This window comes from Lutra lutra, chromosome 13 (assembly GCF_902655055.1).
Source record: "Lutra lutra chromosome 13, mLutLut1.2, whole genome shotgun sequence".
Lineage (NCBI taxonomy): Eukaryota > Metazoa > Chordata > Mammalia > Carnivora > Mustelidae > Lutra > Lutra lutra.
In genome coordinates, this window is record NC_062290.1 from 56,840,864 (window position 1) to 56,860,522 (window position 19,659).

At 40.2% G+C, this 19,659-nt stretch overlaps 3 protein-coding genes across 6 annotated transcripts in view; 1 reads left to right on the plus strand and 2 right to left on the minus strand.

The window, feature by feature from the left end:
* TOPORS (TOP1 binding arginine/serine rich protein, E3 ubiquitin ligase) overlaps positions 1-6,734 on the minus strand; it is a 59,304-nt gene extending 52,570 nt beyond the window's left edge. The window contains exons 1-2 of one of the 4 annotated variants that reach the window (XM_047700436.1): positions 6,547-6,734; positions 4,827-5,021 (exon numbers count right to left, since the gene is read on the minus strand). In XM_047700436.1, coding sequence (XP_047556392.1) covers positions 4,827-5,021; positions 6,547-6,549 — 198 coding nt within the window. In that variant the 5' untranslated portion in view covers positions 6,550-6,734. Of the gene's footprint in view, positions 1-4,826; positions 5,022-6,546 lie in introns of those variants that run through there. The other 3 variants (XM_047700435.1, XM_047700437.1, XM_047700441.1) reach the window with 3 other exon arrangements.
* Positions 6,412-7,163, plus strand: SMIM27 (small integral membrane protein 27). Its single transcript, XM_047700444.1, has 2 exons — positions 6,412-6,592; positions 6,939-7,163. Exons 1-2 carry the CDS (start codon positions 6,548-6,550, stop codon positions 7,059-7,061), a joined length of 168 nt encoding a protein of 55 aa, XP_047556400.1. The 5' UTR covers positions 6,412-6,547; the 3' UTR covers positions 7,062-7,163.
* A 451-nt stretch (positions 7,164-7,614) lies between these two features.
* NDUFB6 (NADH:ubiquinone oxidoreductase subunit B6) lies at positions 7,615-18,926 on the minus strand. Its single transcript, XM_047700443.1, has 4 exons — positions 18,635-18,926; positions 16,478-16,570; positions 11,292-11,336; positions 7,615-7,792 (listed from the first exon to the last, which is right to left on the minus strand). Exons 1-4 carry the CDS (start codon positions 18,812-18,814, stop codon positions 7,724-7,726), a joined length of 387 nt encoding a protein of 128 aa, XP_047556399.1. The 5' UTR covers positions 18,815-18,926; the 3' UTR covers positions 7,615-7,723.
* Between the last annotated feature and the right edge of the window lie 733 nt (positions 18,927-19,659).

A 19,659-nucleotide genomic window follows, 5' to 3' on the forward strand; every position in this document is an offset into this window, starting at 1 on the left:
ACTATCACTACTTATTTGTGGAAAGCATTATATATGCACCTTTAAAAATAACTGTAGCGAGATAATTTGCATACCAAAAAGTTCACCTTTTTAAACCAATTCTGTAGTTTTTAGTGGAAGATTCTTTCACACACACAAAAAATACCTTTTAGTGAAGATTAAATGAAATAATAACTGTAAAAGCATTAAAAGATAGTTCCTGACTTCCAGCAACTACTGTGTACATGTTAGTTGCTGTTATTACTATACTACTGTTATACTACCACATTCCGTTCCTGATTCCTTTACAGCATCCCTAAAAAGCCTTGCTTAGCTTAGCCTTTTAATCCAAAGTCAGCCACAAAGTTTCTTGAAATCATGCTTCCAGTGCCCTTACCTCATTTTTTCCCACATGGATCACTAAAATGTTAACAATTAGTTTTGTTTGCTTTAAATTTATCAGTTTATGTTGACCCATAACTTTCAAAATGAATTTGCCAGAGCTGAAATTTGGTGTGCATCACATTTTTGGCCTTCTTACCTTGTAAGATCACTCTTTAGCTGCATTCTATACTAATCATTGAGTATATATTAAATATTTGCTTCTTCCTTTATGTTTTCTGGGCCTACTATTCATCTTTTCCCATCTCCTCTATCACAGGAAGTTTCATCAGTGGTCAACTGCTACCAGGTTAGTCAAACAACAGATTTTTAACTTTCTAAACTATGGCCATACCGAACTCTAACAAAAACAAAATCCACAACAAAAATTCATGACTGTGAAATGTAACTATTTCATCATGGTTTTCATATTAAACTTAAGAGCTCATCTAGGGCCTCTTAACTTTCCCAGAGATATAACTTAATCAGAAATCAATTAATGCTGAACGAATGCTTCTTCAGGGATCCAAGTACTTCTAGTTTTCCATTTTCTAGACTAGAAATGCGGAAATCACTACTATTCTTGAACAGCATATAATGATAAACTTCTTGCTAATATACTAACTATATAGAATACTAATTGTTAATATACTTAAACCTTAATATCACATAAATTTCTCAGCATTTGCCCCTACTTCTAACACTTTTACTCTTCCTCTGAAGGAAAAAAAAAAAAGCCTAAAAATAAAAATTCTTAGGATCACAGAATATTAGGGAAAGGAATAAAGAGTGGAGAAGGAACTGAATAGGTTATCAGAGAACCTGGACTAAAGACCAGGTTTCCCCTAAAACTAACTCTATAAACTGGAGCCATCTGATGAGATCTAGATTTCAGTTTGCACCTCTATGTAATACTTTTAAAAAAAAAAACTAGTGAATATAAGTTAATAATTGTATCTTAATTTGTATCTTGGAAATTAGAATTTTAGTGCTTACTGAACACTTGCAGTTCACATAAAAACTGAATGCATTTTATTAAAGGAAATTAGTAGGTAGTAATCTTGAAGTTCAAATAAAATCTCACCTAAGCAGAATTAAAAAAAAAAAAATGCAATCTTATGGGCACGTGAATGGCTAAATCAGTTAAGCATCTATCTTCAGCTCAGGTCATAATACCAGGCTCTTGGGATTTAGCCTCACCTCAGAGTCCCTCTCCCTCTACCCCTGCTCATGCATGTACTCTCTCTCTCAAATAAACAAAATCTTAAAAAAAGGAAAAAAAAAAAGGAATATTAGTCTTCCCTTTCCTAGTTTTATAAGTCTGTCAACCACTTTGGCAGCACAGCATAAAGCTAAAGAATGATAAGTAATGTCCATAATAAATAAAAAGAATAAACTAGATTTGTATTGTATTTCTCACAGCAATTATCTGTAGCTATAAAGAACACCATTCATCAGAAACATCAAACAATGGCAATGGACATACATAATCAAAGAAAGAGATTTACTCCTTCAAAAGCATCACTAATTCTAAAATTAAAACATCTGCTAATGGAGCATCAGGCGGGCTCAGTCAGTGGAGCACGTGACTCTTGATTTCAGGGTCATGAGTTCAAGCCCCACACTGGGTACAGATATTACTTTAAAAAAAAAATTTCTTGGGGCGCCTGGGTGGCTCAGTGGGTTAAGCCGCTGCCTTCGGCTCAGGTCATGATCCCAGGTCCTGGGTTCGAGCCCCGCATCGGGCTTTCTGCTCAGCAGGGAGCCTGCTTCCTCCTCTCTCTATGCCTGCCTCTCTGCTTACTTGTGATTTCTGTCAAATAAATAAATAAAATCTTTAAAAAAAAAAATTTCTTCAAATATTTGCTGAGATACAAATGAAGCAGAATTACCATATGACTCAAGGACTCAAAACCTTAATTTAATTTCCAAAAGAAATTAAAACATATGTCCACACAAAAACTTGCCTGGGAATGTTCATAGCTGCATTTGTTCTAATAGTTCAAAAGCAGAAACAATCCTATCAACTGATGGAAAGATAAATAAAATGTGGATACAATGGAATGTAAATGGGAAATAAAAAGGATGAAACACTGATACATGTTACAATAAGGATGAAACTTTTCATTAGGCTAAATGAAAAAAAAAAATTAGGGGCGCCTGGGTGGCTCAGTGGGTTAAAGCCTCTGCCTTTGGCTCAGGTCATAATCCCAGGTCCTGAGATCAAGCCCCGCATCAGACTTTCTGCTTAGCAGGGAGCCTGCTTCCTTCTCTCTCTCTGCCTACTTGTGATCTCTGTTAAATTAAAAAAAAAAAAAAAAAAAAAGTCACAAAAGACATGTTGTATGATGCCATTCATATGAAATGTCCAGAACAGGCAAATCTATGGATGGAAATAGACTGGTGGTTGCTGGATGGAGAGGGATTACAAAGTTTATTTCTGGAATGATAAAAATGTTCAATTACAGTTGCACAACTCTTTAAATATACTAAAACCCGCTGGATTATATACTTTAAACAGGTGAATTTTATGGATGGAATATAAATTATATCTCAACAAACCTGTTTTAAAAATACAAATCAAGGCATAAAACAGGAATGGCTAAGAGTCGGATTAAAATCTGTAGGTTTATAAATTCTGGGTTTGGGTAGTAAAAGTGGACCTGATGGCGGATTTAGTGCTCAGGTTCTAGAAGCCTGCAATAAAGGTTTCTCTATCCTAACACTATAGGAATTGGGACTTCAAGTTAATTTCCCCATAGACATAAAGATGCCATCAATTCTTCTGATCCCATATCCTTAACCATCTCCCAAATTCTAAATAAAGTTTACCATCTTTAGGATACAATGATTAAGTCAAACCTTCCCCAAATTTTCACATCTACTGGCGGTAACAGAGGTAAAAATCCTTCCTGTCACATTTTGGGGGAATTCTAGGTAATTAAGAATCATACTTACTGAGGGAAATGGATGAGAGGGGGTAAAGAATCAAGAGGCTGGACATTATAGACTGGACATTTAAAGACTGTGCTGGTTATATACAGGGGAATGACATTAATTCTAATGCAGAGCCAGGGTTGAAAATCAAAACCACTTAATGATGTGATCTGGAGGAAATTATTTAATTTCTCAAAACCTTTTCTCAATTCTAAAGTGGGTTAAGTACTAGTACCCACGTGAAAAGGTGGTGGTGTGAAGGCATATATTCTATGTAAACCCTTAGCATAGTGATTACCACGCAGTAAAAATTTAATAGTGTTTCCCTATGTTATGTGAAAATAAAGTTAACATTAGTCCTTTTCATCACTTGCAACTGATTATAAAGACCCAGAAAGATGATAGCCTATAACAAATCATCTTTTTTTCTTAATATAATTACTGTATATAAAATATCCAAGGGGCTAAAAAGGGTTTACAAGCAGATGAACTAGAATAAGCCCCAAGTATTAAAAATATCTGGTTTCTAACTCTTACAACCTTTCTGAAATTACTGTACCTCCCTGAACTGCAATTTAATCACCAGTTCCAAAGGATCATACGGATCTTACAGGATCTATTAACGAGATCCTATAAATGTTGATTCCAATTTCAACCATAAAAAGAACTGCTTGGGAACCATGCTGCGCTAAAGCCACTCATTCCAGCTAAGCCTGATTGTTTTTGGCTGACTACAGCTTTGAATTTCATTGACTAAAAGCAAAACAAAACCCAACCTTCGCCATTAACTTAAATCTTGGGTAACTCTTAATTTATCTTAAATAATACTGAAAATTACCTACCAAAAATTCTGCTCACTCCTGCCCTTAAAACATTGTTTGCTCCATCTCAGCACTGCCTCCTGCCAGTCTAGGAATCAGCAGCCCACGAGGAAAGCTGCAGTAACTGGATGGATGAAGAAACCACAGGCAAGCGAGCCCAGCCCACAATGTGTAACACAGCAGACAACTCCAAGAGTCACGGTGATAGTGGCTTCCTTGGGTTGAGAACGGCCATCGGCCAAGATCGCAGATAAGGCCCCCGTGCATTACATAATCACAACGAACTAAAACACTGTTACTCCCATTTTACCGGCAGGCAGTTAGATTAGGGCACCTCAACTAACCTCTGGCACACCTCTGAGAGAGGCGAAGCCACGAATGAGACGCGAACGTTTTGTTTTCTGGGGTTCCCCCCACCCCAAAGAGACCAAGCTCTTTCCAGTACACCGCTACGCTCGCGCCCCACGGGAAAGGTTCTAGGAAACGCAACTCTACCCCGCCCACCCGCACAAATCCACAGGTGCGCCACCGGACCGCCAGCCCGCCCGCTGGGAGCCCAGCCCCGCCCCGCCCCGACCCGCGGAGGCCCGGACGGCCCCTCAGGCCCAGACCGCAGCTCCCAGGTCTTTGGGCCTCGTTCCAGGCCGGGAGCTACGGCTCGCCCAGCCCTTCCGACCCCCGCGCCCCATTGTTCGGGATCTCACTCACCTCGGAGGATACCGACGCAGTCCCGGCTGGGGCGCCCGTACCAAGCTCCCGGCGGCCCAGAAAGCTGGGTCGGTGACGGCAGGATCCGCGGAGGCGTACCCGGCGACTTCTCCGCCGGCCCTCAGGAGCGGGAGCAGGCGGGGGCGCTTCACCCTCCTCGCGAGACAGCGGAGACCCCGGCGGCTGCTGCGAACCCTGTGACGTAAGGAGCTCATCACCAAAGGCAGCTTGGGGGACGGCAGCAGAAAGCGAGACCCACTCCGCAGCCCCCCGCGCGTCAAAACACAACACCCGCGTGCGTAGCGCATGCGCAGTAGAAGGGCGCCGGCTCAGAGGGCGGGGCCTAGAGCGCTCCGCCAAGCACGGGCCCTTCCCCAACCTGTCCCTTCCGTTCCTGGAACAAGAACGACAGGACCTTCCCGGGCACAAATCACTACCATAACCATCATTCTTGTTACCATTAGTTTCTGGGGGGTACAGGCGCAATACTTAATGTTCGCTCCTAACTTACCCAGAAAACACGGTAACTAGCTTGGTCTCATTTAAACCTCACCGAACTCCGCGAGAAGCTACTAAAATTATCTCTAGTGTATAAAGAAACTGAGTTACAGAAGGTGAAGTGACCGCCTCCAGTTGCACATCTGGAGCATAACACGGGGATTCGGATGGAATCCAAAGCCAGAGCCCAACCAGTGTCCTATGCAGTCTTCATAAAGAAATCTATTCCAGTCTAGGGATAAACAGGGATTACCTAAGAGAACAGGGCCTTAAAATCTTCCCAAGACAGACGACATTTTTCTCTCAAAGAATACTTTTCCCCTTCCCCATTCCCCTCAATCTGGATTAAAAACTTCTTTAGGTGATATCTGAGATGTAAAGAGCCAAAGTCTGAGCCTAAAGTGGTCCACTGCCCCATTCTACCCACAGGCCTCAGATGTGAGCTTCCCAAACATTCTTGAGCTTAACTAGGTATAAACTGCACGCGCACAAAATGCCGTCTCTGGCTTACTATCTGATACATGCTACCGTTCTAAGCACATCACAAACGCTCAAAACACACTTGCTGATTGGCAGGTACATTATGCCAAGTAATTCGTGCTACGTTATTTCGTCTTAGAAGTACCATTTACATCCACAAGCCATTGCGTTCTCAAAGATTTTTGTTTCTGAAAGAATGGCTCAATTAACAGGGCCCCCCGCAACGATTCGTCGCTGTTATATAAAAGTGGGTGTTCCTCTTAGGTCAATGATGAATATACGAACCTCTCTCTTTATTATGTGGAAACAAGTGCGGGAGGAAACGTTAATCCCTCCAGTGTCAGAAGCCCGTGTAATATCTAAAATGAAGATTTTTTTTCAAATAAATTTTTAAATGCACACGACGGTACATTATCTTTCATGAATACTGCACTCCAAATGAAAGAAAACCGGATGACAATGCACGCCCATGTAAGTAGCAAAAAAGGCCATTTTTAACGTGTTTTCTCCTTTATTTCATCCCCTCCCTCCACCACGAACTAGGCCCCCATGTCACGTGAGCCCACCCCAGCTCCGGGCGGAAGAGGCCGGCCCCGCGGATGGGAAACGCGCCCGGAGGCGAGGGGCGGGCACTTGTGCCCGGCTGAAAGATGGCCGCCGCCGCTCGGCAGCCGCCGCCCCGGAGGTTACTCTAGGGCCTGCAGTTTCCCTCCCTTCCCGCGGGCAGCCGCCGCCTCCTTACCATGAAGCCAGTGAGTCGCCGCACCCTGGACTGGATTTATTCAGTGGTAGGTCCCTGGTCTCGCGAGGCTCCGCGGGGTCCACTCCGTAGGCCCGCAGGCGGAAGGCCCCCTATTTCTTCAGCGCCCAGAAACTCCAAAATCCATTCCTGTGTTAAGGCTTTCACTCTCTCACCTCGACTCCGCCTCTTCCTGGAAGACACGCTCTTCCGCTTCTTACGTAAGGGCGGCTGGGTGTACTCGCCTCCAGAATCCCATTTTTTCGAGTCTTTAACTGTAATTCCCAACTTAGCAACGTACACGGCAACCTGTTGGGGCAAGGGGAGGGAGGGAAGTATCGTTTACAGTTTTTTTTTTTTTTTTTGCTTGTATTCCCCTTCTTGCATTTTTTTAGTTGCTCCTCGCCATCGTATTGCTCTCCTGGGGATATGTCATCTATGCATCAACAGTAGCCGCACGACGACAGCTCAGCAAGGAATACCCAGACCAAATCTCGGGGATGAATGAAAACTTGTAATTCCTCTGGATTTAATTTTGTGCACACAGTTCTTTACCAGATGTTTGTCTGGCATGTGTCTCGATTTAAAGTAAAATTCATTATGCAAAGTTTCCAAATTTATTTTTTGCATAGTCCTTTATAGTAACCACTGATCTGCTAATTTTCGCAGAGGTTTGTCTTCCACATTCTTATATAAAACAATCAAGCTAGATCTGACCGCATGTGAGTACTGAATCATAGATGGAATGACATGCTTTTTAACCTAGAGTTCCTAAATAACCTCTTAAAATGCCTCAGTCTTCTCTAAAACAGTGTGGAATTGCTGTTCTTTTATAATTCTTTATTGCAACATTTCATTCTGTTACATACCTTAACATAAGATCAGATTAAGTACTGCATAAGAAAAAAAAAATCTATCATGTGACTACTTTTCTATCCTGTTTTTCAAGTTGAGAATGGCCAAGAAAAGGTGATCACTCATCTTTTAAAGCTTATCCAATTTTTACTTACTGTTAAATAATTCAAAGAGTTGCAAATTGTACAATATTTGTGAAGAAACAAACAACACGTATCTCAGAGTAAACTTTATTAAAGTTACTTTTCCAGAAAATATATTCAGTAAATACACTAATACAGCAACAAACTTGGCTTTATATGCCTTTGAAATTTTAAAGTAATCTTCAATGATGTTGATCAGGAAATTCTTTCATTGGTGGAATTACTTCTCCAGTCTCCAGAATTGTATCACCCTAAAAAAACAAAGATGCATTAGTAGAAAAATCTTTGTCTGCAGAGATGATAGTTCCACTTGATCAGATCTCACATGGAAAATCTAGTTCAATTCTGGCATTGACATTTTGAAAGGGACTTAGACAAAGTAGAAGCTGTCTAAAGATGAGCAATATTCAGAATCTTAAGGTTTACATGAAGGAAGTATAAGGGGGAAGTTTCATTCAAACAAAATGTCCAGAAAGGGCATGAAAATGGTCTTCATAAAGTGATAAAGAGATAATGTTTATTTTGCATGGCCCCAAGAAATAGGAAAAGCCCTAAAAAGAAGTTACAGGGAGACATCTTCAGTCCAATATAAGGAGGTAATGTATTCCTAGCAACTGAAAAATGTGTTAGGCAATCATATTTACCACTTGGCTCAGATGTGAGAGACAGAATACAAACTTTGGGTAGCTGATTCAGGTTATCTTTTCAAATGTAGATACAGTGTGTGTTGTAGAAAGGGCATGGACTAAAAAAAAAAAAAAGAAAAAAAAGAAAGGGCATGGACTTTGGAGCCAGAAATAAGAGGGGAGAATCCTAGAACCTTCACTAAGAAGCTGTATTATTTTAGGCAAATTACTTAGCTTTAGTTTCAGCTTTGTGTTTAAGAGAGCAGATTTTGTAAGCCTAACAGTCCATGAATGACTGGGTAAAGCAGAATTATCCCCATCCCCACACTTGCCATTCCTAACCCTGGTAGTGTTCAGGACTGTTATCTGATGAAGAAATAAATTATTATGTTTAAACCATTATACATTTGGGGGGTAATTTATTACTCAGTTTGCATTACCCTAACAGAGCAATTAGTACTCTAAAGTGGTACTAATGCTGCTGTAATAAAAATCGAACCAATGGCACTGGCTTAACAGTGGAGACAAGGACACTGGCACTGGAGGCTAAAAGATGGGGCAGCTGTGTCTTGGAAGCAGAGTGTCTAATGCATTGAGGTTCTAGGAGAAGTAGCTGAAAAAAAGTTACAGTTATCTGTTTGACTACTACTAGCTGCCTTGGGAATGTACTTTAAGAAAAATAAGTTCAGGCAGAAGATGCTGATTTAAAAGGAGAAATAAAAATGGAAAGAATAAAAGAAATTCAGGACCTTGCAATATTGAAAATCAGGTTGCTTCTGGTTCTCTAAATACTGAGTTAACAATGAAGAGATCCTTAGATACAGAAGCCCAATAAAACTAAAACAGAGGGACTCTGTCCCATGGCAAAGATCAGACTGATGTTGAACCAGTTTTTCAAATGTCTTCCATGTAGTTACAGAGGCAGTTGAGCACAAAGAAATGAGAGAACATGGTAACTACACAAAACAGATGCATATGGGACTGACTAGAAGCAAATAGACTCCCATCAAGTATTTTTCTTTCCATAACTACCAACTGTTGTGGAAACTAGGTGGTCAAAGAAACCAAACATATAGGCAACAAAAGCCTGTGAATGTTTGAGCTTAAAACAAGCTCTGGCACTCAACATATGAGGAGGAGGCAAATTTTAAAGGCTATACAACCCTAAAAAGGGCATGCTTCCTAGTACCCATTTTAAACATGGTCTAGGTTGAAAATGGAAAAGAAAAAAAAAATATCCCATGACGGACCCAGGGGCCAGGAAGAACAAGGAACAAAGGCATTCCAGAAAACAAAATCAGTGCCCATTCAAATAACATACTGCACGCGGGGGTTAGGAATCTTTATATTTGACCACTGGGACTTAAGAATTGCCAAGAACTAATAACTGAATTCCACCACTGAGCAACAGGTGTGTTTGGGGGTGGTGTGCGGGAGACAAGGCATATAGTTAACTGGCCTTAGTTCACTGATGCTTAGATTCCACGGGAAGTCACATCTAAACCTGTACAAACTGTACAATATCTGGAGGTCCTACATTTGGGGCTGGTTGCAGTGAAGGTATGGGACTCTGGAATTTCTCCCTAGGGAAGGAACGATGTTATATGTGTGGGGAGAAGAAAGCAAAGAGCTATTTGGTAATTAGAAGGATGGACTGTGGCACAGACTCCAGGTAGACTCATGGTAGACTGGGAAATATAATAAAGCATATAGATATGTGGGACAATGACAATGAGTTCTGGCCAACAGGATCTGAAGAGAAGTGATGTAAGCTAGTTCCAAGCTTAGACCTGAAAATCCTTCTGAGATGTCCATCCCTCTCTTTCCCTTAACATGATCTTTAGAAGCCTCATATTCCAGATGGTGTAACTATAAGACTGTGGAAAACACCTGATGCATATCAGTCTATGATGTCAATTAAGAAACCTTTGTTTTGTTAAGCCGCTAAGGTCTGGGGTTTGTTACTGTCTATCCTATTCTAGTAAGTATACAAATGAGCATTCTTCAGGTCCACAGAGGGGAAGTTTCTTAAAGGGTCAATGGCACAGAAACAGAACCACAGTGGCAAAAAACAAAACAAAAACAAACAAACAAAAAAAAACCCAGAACTAGGCAAAATGCCATAGAATCACTGTGGTCTTCTAAAGAGCCTCACCCTTCTTTCCCTTTGAACAGCAATGGCAAAAAAAAAAAAAAAAAAAAAAAAGTGATAAATATGTCAATGGAAGATTAAATAAATTACCCAACTAGTGAAACCAGTTAAGATAATTTCTTATTTTGGGACTACCCAAACCCTGACACATACACACAGTTATTATACACAACAAAATACAGAAGAAATATCCTGTTTCTTAAAGCTAAGTTTCAACCAAAGGGTTAGTTAATTTTGGTGGTTCACCCTTAAGTTCCCTTCTGTTGCAGACAATTATGGATTACTGTGACGATGTCATTTGATTGATGCAAGAACCAACAGAGTTCTGTTTTTTAAAATTATAGAACTTAGAGACTGATGGTAGTTCATTATCTAAGACTAGAAATAGAACAAGAATATAATCTGCATTTTGCTATGCTTAAATAATAACCTCGCAAAACCAGTAAAAATACCAACTGATAACTAAGTAATCTTTTAATACTTTAAAGACCCAATTTTAAATTAGGATAATAGCTTACGTAGTCACATCACAAAACTTAAAGTACATATTAACAGATTTTGAATTCACAGATGGACTGGTTAAGGTCAAACTGCCATAAGAAATGACAGTTTGGAATTAATAATAGAAGAATTCAGTCGCTGTTATTATGCTCAAGTGTCTGCTCAGGCTAGTGCCCTAAGTCCTTAACCCTACATGAGAACAGGGGAACCAGTGAAAAACTGTTGGTATCTTCAATTCACTTCAGGACTACAAAGGTCATCAAGTTTTACAGCCGGCTTCAAAAGAAATATGCTCACCTCCCATTTTCAACTATAGCTGCTGCCTCACAATATTTCCTTTTTTTTTTTTAAGAATATACAAATCAGGTACTTAAAATGACAATGAGAAGAAAGGAGCACTTTAGTGATCACTTAGGGACATAAAGGAGAGAGAAAACTAATAAAAGAAAAATCAGACATATTAAGACTTACTGGGAATATCCTGGGCTTCCTTTCAACAATGCCATATGGTTTTGTCTGCAATAAAAGTAATGCTCTATTAATTATGGTTTGAGAGTTTTTTCTAAAATAAAATACATCATATCCCAAGTTTTTAACTTAAGCTCCAAACTTTCACCAAATTCAATTCATACATTTAACTGTTCACTCAAGATCTTTACTTGGCTCTCTCTACTACTCATCTCAAACTTAACCAGGTCCAACTTATAACATCCCCTCAGCCCCAAATGGTTCCCTACTGTAGCAAATGGCACTTTTTTCTCCTAGTTAACAAAGGCCGAAAACCTTGATTCCTCAGCAGATCCCTTTGGTTGTGTCTTAAGATTATATCATGAATCCAACTTTCTCACAACCTAGTACTACTACCCTTGTTCAAGCCTCTGGCATTTTTGTTTACCTGTATTACTGTCCGCCATCCACCCATGCCTTCTTACTCTATTATCCACAACAGCAGAGGTGACTTTTTTTTTTTTTTAAAGATTTTATTTATTTGAGAGAAAGAACAAGCACGAGAGGGGGAAGGTCAGAGCGAGGAGCAGACACCGCCCCCCCACCCCCACCCCACCCCACCCCACCGCTGAGCAGGGAGCTGGATGCGGGACTCCATCCCCAGACTCCAGGACCATGTCCTGAGCTGAAGGCACTCGCTCAACCAACTGAGCCACCCCAGCTGGACCACTCCTCTGCTCAAAGTTTCATAACTCGTAAAGCAAAGGCCAAAGTCCTTGCTGTGATCTCTAAAACCCTATACAATTCGGCCCTTGGCCACAGCTCTGATCTCTCTCTTTCTCTCTCTGTATTGTACCCACAGTGTTCCTTTACTATTAGTCTAATCAGTTGGGCCTGCTTATGCCTCATATGTAATGATTCCTCTACCTGAAATGCTCTTCTAGGTATCTGCTTGATCTGTATCATCACTTTATTTATGTGTCTCTTCAAACAGCACTTCCCCAGAGAGAACTAGTCTTTTACCCTGTTTAGTTTTCCTTCCATAGATTATCATTTCCTGTAACACCATTATATGCCTCTTTATTTATTACCAGTGTCCAAGACTAAAATACACACTTCATGAGGGCAGAGACTCAATCTGCTTTGCTTACTTCTATATCCCTGTGTTAGAACAGTGCTTTGCACACAAGAGGTGCTAAAAATGTTTGTTAAATAAATGTATTTATTAAGCATATACATTTGCACAAGATACCACATGAATAAAATTTTATTAAAAGATGACTGGCATAATGTAAGACTCAAACTGGAGCCAAAGCAGGAGATAAAGTCAGAATACAATGTAAATACATTAAACTGTCTCTTAAGTACTGGGGCCAGTGACAAGAAGACACTGAAATGTCCTTAGAGAGAACATAAAATTTAATTAGCCAGGAAAGGTGTTAGCTGAAGCAAGCTGGCTGCAATAGTAACAAGGATGCAGCCCGGGATGCCTGGGTGGCTCAGTGGGTTAAGCCACTGCCTTAGTGGCACTAAGCAGTGGCACTGTTCAGGTCATGATCCCAGGGTCCTGGGATTGAGTCCCGCATCAGGCTCCTTACTTGGCAGGGAGCCTGCTTCTCTCTCTGCCTCTGCCTGCCACTCTGCCTGCTTGTGCATGCACGCGCTCTCTCTCGCTCTCTCTCTCTCTCTCTGACAAATAAATAAATAAATAAAATCTTAAAAAAAAAAAAAAAAAGAGGATGCAGACCTACCCGAATCCAGAGAAAAAGCAAGGTAAGGAAGAGGCCTTGGGACCTCTACTGACACAAAACCTTTAATTACATCCATCTGTGGCTTAGCAAAAAAATCATCTGGAATTATGACTCTCTCAGATAAGCAACTAGATTAAAGTCTTGAATCGTCAAACCAGTAACTGCAGCTTATTGAATCTGCCTAGAAAAATTCAGTTAAATACAGATATAACAAAGATTAAAACTACAGAATAAATAAATAAATGTCAAATTTAGTTAAGTTCTTAAAACACAGGCATAATCCATATATTCTGTTATTTAGAGCATTTGTAACGTTTAAGGTAATCAATCTGGCTATGAGAGGTTCTAAGAGATTAGTTTTAGGATTCTAGTTACAAAGCCTAATTGATTTAGGCTTGTGACTATAAGTTTAAAAAGATTTTGCTTCTTAGGGTCATTAATTTGCCCTATAAATACTTAAAAAATAAAAATTAACATGTAAATATAAAATGTATAAATGCAGCTTAAAACATAAAGGAATATGATTATGTTTGTAAGTGGAATTGTTTTAGGGGAGTTCAACCTGAAATAACCCAAAGACAATAAGAACAAAGGAGATCGTTCATATTTTACTAGATGTTTAAGTAGTTTAAAAGAATTTTAAAACTGAATATAAAGAATTAGGAAAAAAGGAGGTTTCTAAATTTGAAACTAACAAAATGAATTTTAATTTATATTCCAGGTAACTGTGAACAGTTCTTCTGCACGTAAAAACCAGTCTTGGATGTTTAAAAAAACTTGCAGACAGAAAGTAGTAACATATTTTTCTCCTCTAGAGTCTTGCATGTTAAGCGAGTAAAAAATAACAGACATGATATGAAATGGCTTGTGGACTTGCAGGTGGATATAAATATAAAATTTTGTTTAAGCCCATCAACAAGAGAAACAAACTATATTCTGACCCTTAGACATATAAACTGTTAGCCTCTTTTAATGGTTGTGGGAAATTTTTCTGGTGGTTTATGAAGTGAAAACACTAAACTACAATTCTAATTCCTACTAGCCTCCACTAATTTCATGTTTTTAACACATAAGACAGGCCATGTCCACTTGGACATCCCCAAAACATATTAACAACACATGCTACCACACAAATTTACCCCATTGCAAAACCCTATTTATAACTTCCAAGGCTAGAAATTTTAGAGTCATAAGTACTTTTGGTTTCATCACCAACTTGAGCTATGACTTCCTTAAATAATGTCCTCTGGCTTCAATTTTCCTTTCCATTTCTTTCTTTTTTTTTTTTTTTTAAGATTTTATTTATTTATTTGACAGAGAGAAATCACAAGTAAGCAGAGAGGCAGGCAGAGAGAGAGGAGGAAGCAGGCTCCCTGCTGAGCAGAAAGCCTGATGCGGGGCTCGAACCCAGGACCTGGGATCATGACCTGAGCCGAAGGCAGCGGCTTAACCCACTGAGCCACCGAGGCGCCCCTCCATTTCTGCCATCTTCACCCTAACCAGATTCTCATCAACAAACATCTACTACAGTACAACAACCTATAGCTGATTTACCTGATGTCAGTACTTTCCTCCCTCCAATTACCCCTATTATATGAATTTTTTAATGTTTTCCTAAATATAGTACTTTCATCAACTCACTCACCTACTGAAAAATGGAAAGATTCCCATTGCCTACCAGATAAGCGTCAACCTCCTCTGCCTAGCTTTCAAGACCTTCCATTAAATGGTCCTAGCCCATTGCACCAAGAGACATGCTATTCTAGTCACTTCCTCAGTCTTGGGTAGATGTGATATGCACATTACTGACTCCTTATCTTTCCTCCTAGCTGGAATAACTTTTCTCCTCCATACTCTTACCCACATCGTACCCATCTTCCAACTTTCTACAAACTCCAGGAATTTATCTTGCCTATTCTTTCCAGAGCAATAAAGGAAGATGACATACTAGGCACTCCATATATAATTTATTGATGAACGAACATAATCTGCTTAGTGAAGAACAAGAATGATGTCAGCAATCAGAATTTTAAAAAGAGTTCTGGATCCTTTCAGTGGAGAATTGGATAAGACCAGGCTGCTAGATATGCTAATTACCATACAGTGGCACTGCTCCCAGGCCTGTCAGTGGACAGACCTAGACTATCCACATTTATATCTATAACGAATTCTATATCAGTACATATTAAAAACCATATGTTCATACCAAATTCCAATTCCATTCCAGTACCACAAGGTTCTCCCAGTCCATGTGGAATTCCCTTTTCTGACAATGAGAATTCTCGGTCTGTTATCATCAATACATGTACTTATTTGATCAATCTTCCTATATGTAACCAATCTCCTGTCACTACCATCACACACCAGTATAAATAACCTCACCTCATTCAGGTCCTGATATCTTACTGTAATGTAGATTGCCACCTTCATCACTGCCCCAAACCACCCTTCTTGAAGATGTTCTCCTCCCCTTCCTTAGGTTCCAATATCCTACCCCAGGTTACTACCATTGCTGCTCTCCAAACAGGTATATTCACCAACCCCAACCTCACCCCAAGCTCCCCGCCTCTCCCTGAGACCTAATATCCTCACTGGGTACCAGAATGCCCTCTTCAATCTGTTTGGGTCATGACACTCCATGCCAGGCAGCCACCACTGCTCTCTCTTCTATACCATTCCCTGAAACGCACTCCTTCCTCATATTGCCTTGAATCCAACACCTTTACCAGACTATCTCTTGGCTTTAAAATATGGCAACTGCCTCAGCTCAATCACCACATGCGAGATCTTTCCATCACAAAGTTCAAGCTTTTGGACATCCTGGATTCTAAAGAAAGAAAATGGTAAAAAATCAGACATAATGAAGGAAAGGGAAGTGGGGTGATGACAAAGACAACCTTTGTCTAATTTGAATTTATCTTATATCTTTGCTCCCTTCTTATTTAGAACCCCAAGTTTATGTTAGTATTATTGGGTCAGCTTCATTCTGATTATTTAAACATTGTTTTTGGGGCGCCTGGGTGGCGCAGTGGGTTAAGCCTCTGCCTTCGGCTCAGGTCATGATCTCAGGGTCCTGGGATTAAGCCCCCGCATCAGGCTCCCTGCTCAGCGGGGAGCCTGCTTCCTCCTCTATCTCTCTGCCTGTCTGCCTACTTGTGATTTCTGTCAAGTAAATAAATAAAATCTTTAAAAAAAAAATAAAAATAAATAAACATTGTTATGAGAAAATGCATTTCAAGTTGTAATCAACTAATATAAAGATTAATTTTTTGAAAAACCATACTTACTTAAGTTTTATTAAAACTTACTTAACTACTTTATTTAAAGCAGTTCAAAACCAGTTATAGGTGGCAGATTATTTCCACTAAGTAAAGCAGCATAAGGTATGCCAGCATAGGAAATAATTCTGTACAGTATTAAAAGTAAATTCTGAAAAATACATACTTTAAACATACTTACATTCACATGATATTTAATATAATAATGAATAATCCAGGCAGGTATAAGTACATGAGTAAAAGCAAAGACACTGTGTCGGTACGCCTTATAAATCTGGAGGGAAAAGAGACATACATAAACAAATATCCCATTTTTTAATGTCTGTGGCAGAAAAAAAGCATCAGTGGTATAATAATATCATGATTATTTTAAAATGTCTACATACTACATACTTCATACTACATACTTCATACATACTTCTGTAACTAACCTCACCCATTCAAATATTTTCATTAAACATAGGACCCGCTAAGGGATACCTACAGACTTCAGAGTAAACAAGGCTTAAGACAAGTAACATTTAGCAAAGCTACAGTAAGGTATTCATAGATATATATAAATATTGTAAAGACTTCTAAAAACATCCTTATTATAAGTTTACTAAAGATAAACATAACATAAATAATGAAAGAATAATTTTAATCAACTTAGAGTAATCAAACCTACAGAATTTTTCAGGTATAGTCAACCCCAACCCCTTAATTCATCAATTTCGGATACCCACAATCAATGTCACTTGCACCATTCTAGGTATAAGTCAGATGACCTTGAGCACTCCAAAGCTTGAAAAAGAATGTTTTACATACTGGGATAGGGGTGTACCAAGCTCAGTTTCAGATGCTTTCAGGCACACTATTTTAAAAGAGAAAGGCAAAATAAAACTGAAAATGGAACTTTTCCGTGGCAGCCAATTTGACTGAAACACATCTATCTTTCCAGGGATAAACTAGATTCTGGGTGTTATAGTACATATGATTATGGAAGAAAAATTAACTCAAAGTAAGGAAAAACAGACTAAAATATTTATTTACTTCCTTACATCACTGGCTGATGGCTGGGATGTCAACTTTCAACCAGCAGCTGCTAAAATCAACAAGTAATGTCAAGGATACAAAAGGTGAGAAGAGGGTTGAAACAGAGTTTAATTTTACCACCCTAAATAAGTGTCTAAGAACACTTGCTCAGAAAAATTTGCACAAGACTTGGCAGCACAGTAAGAAAGTAGATACACTTAGGGCACCTGGGGGGCTCAGTTGGTTAAGCCACTGCCTTCAGCTCAGGTCATGATCCTGGAGTCCCAGGATCGAGTCCCACATCGGGCTCCCAGCTCCACAGGGAGTCTGCTTCTCCCTCACTTTCTCCCTTCTCATGTTCTCTCTCACTCTCTCTCTCTCTCAAATAAATAAATAAAATCTTAAAAAAAAAAAAAAAAGAAAAGAAAAGATCTCAGTGGGAACTCCTTCAATTCCTAGCTCTGTGACTACGGATAACTCACTCAGTTTTTGTAGGTCTCATTAAAATAAGGATTAGGAGTCGTTCTACCTTACAGAAGTAAAGAATTAAAGTAACACATGTCAAACCCTCAGCAAAATGCAGGACAGAAAGTACATAAGTGTTACTTAATAGTATCATTAGCCAATGTCATACTTATTGAAAACAATTCTGAGATACAGTGTTCATCATTAAAATTGATGTAATTTAATGACCTCAAGAAAATGTCCAGAAACCCTGAAAATAAAGATAGCTCTTAAATGAGTGGTTTTCTTCAGTGCAAAGTCCAGAAACGGCACTTTTAAATTAAACTGTGTTAAAAGAAGATAGTGGTAGTTCAGAAAGGTGGCTCTTGAATATAACTCATTAGGCATACCAATTAAGACCCTATCTTTCATGGTGATCACATGGGGCTGCACGACCAATTAGGGGCTCCCTGTGTCTTCTGGTAGTTGGGTGTAGTGTCATTCTCTATAACCTCAACCTTGAAAAGCAGACAGGTGTCCTTAAATAGTAAAATCACAGAATTTTCACTCAAGTGAATCCTTCTATGATTCTGTAAAACCTAAGCAAAGATTGGCCCCCTTTTCATCATATCTGACAGCAAAAGGGCATGACTCTCCCAAAGCCATACTTGCTCCTGAACTCCAGAGCTCTCTTGGGACAAGACAGAGTCCATGCTAAATGTAAATCTCAGTTGAATCCTCTTCTCCCCCAGGGAACTACCGGGACTTGCGGGCCTAGGGATATCAGCCCTTGGTGTGGCTACAATGAGCAGGCATCCAGCAGCAGGCCGGAGGTCGCGACGAGGTGTGTGCATCAGAGGGAGGGAAGCCCATCACTCACCACGTTCTTCCAGGAGGTGTGTTCCCGCAAAAACGTATTCCAGAATTTCTCCATAGGTGACATCCGCTGCGAGGGCAGCACCGGCTCCCGGGAGCTCAGCTCCTGGTCTTTTAGCCATCGCCTTCTCAGCTGTTGGAGCTGCTGCAGCCGCAGTTTCTCGTCCGGCGTGTACCCCGACATGTCGCCACTGGTACCAAGGCAGGACACGGAGCGCCCCTGACCAGGGTCTTGTCACTTACCCGCGCTCTCCGCTTCCGAGGCGACCTTGCGAGGACGCCTGGGAGCGGCGCGCGGTTATGACGTCATTCCGGTCCTGCCTCCGCACCTGCCGCAATTTCTGCGGAGCCGCTGTGTTTGCGCGTTCTTCATCCGCCCAGATTAGCCGGGGGTAGGTGAGGGGCGCGTTTTAGTAGTGGGAGAAGAGGGGAAAGTGACGGAAAGAACAAAAGACGAGGAGAGGTCAGAGGGCTCGAGTGGTGTACTGGGACCTGGAAGGAAAGGATACGTGATCCAAAGAACGTGATGTCCAAATGCACATTCTTCACCTCCTTCTCCCACCTCGGTACTCTTCTTCGAAGCCATGACCTAGAGAGTGTGGGGAACGTTTACTTGCCGGTTTAAAACCCAGCTGTGTCAGTGACTGATGAAGTGACCTCGGGCAGTCTCAGTCTGTTCCTTCATCTGTACTGCAGAGGCTAAAGGAGTAGCTAAATATCTCACAGAATTAGACACATTCATGCTTTGACCCAGCAATCCCGCATCGAGGACTCTATCCAAAAGATAAAATGCTAAAAATGCGAAAAGAATGTGCATGAATATTCACTCCAGCACCATTTACAATAAAACACTGGAAATGAGCCCCCAAATCCTCAATTGTGGCCTGGTTGAATAAATTATGGTGCAGTGCTCTATATTACAACTGTGGAATGATCTCTAAGATATATTGTTAAGTGAAAAACTAAGTGGAGAGAAGTGCATTATAGTATCTACCTTTTATCCAAAAAGAGAAGAGTGGTAGTAATATG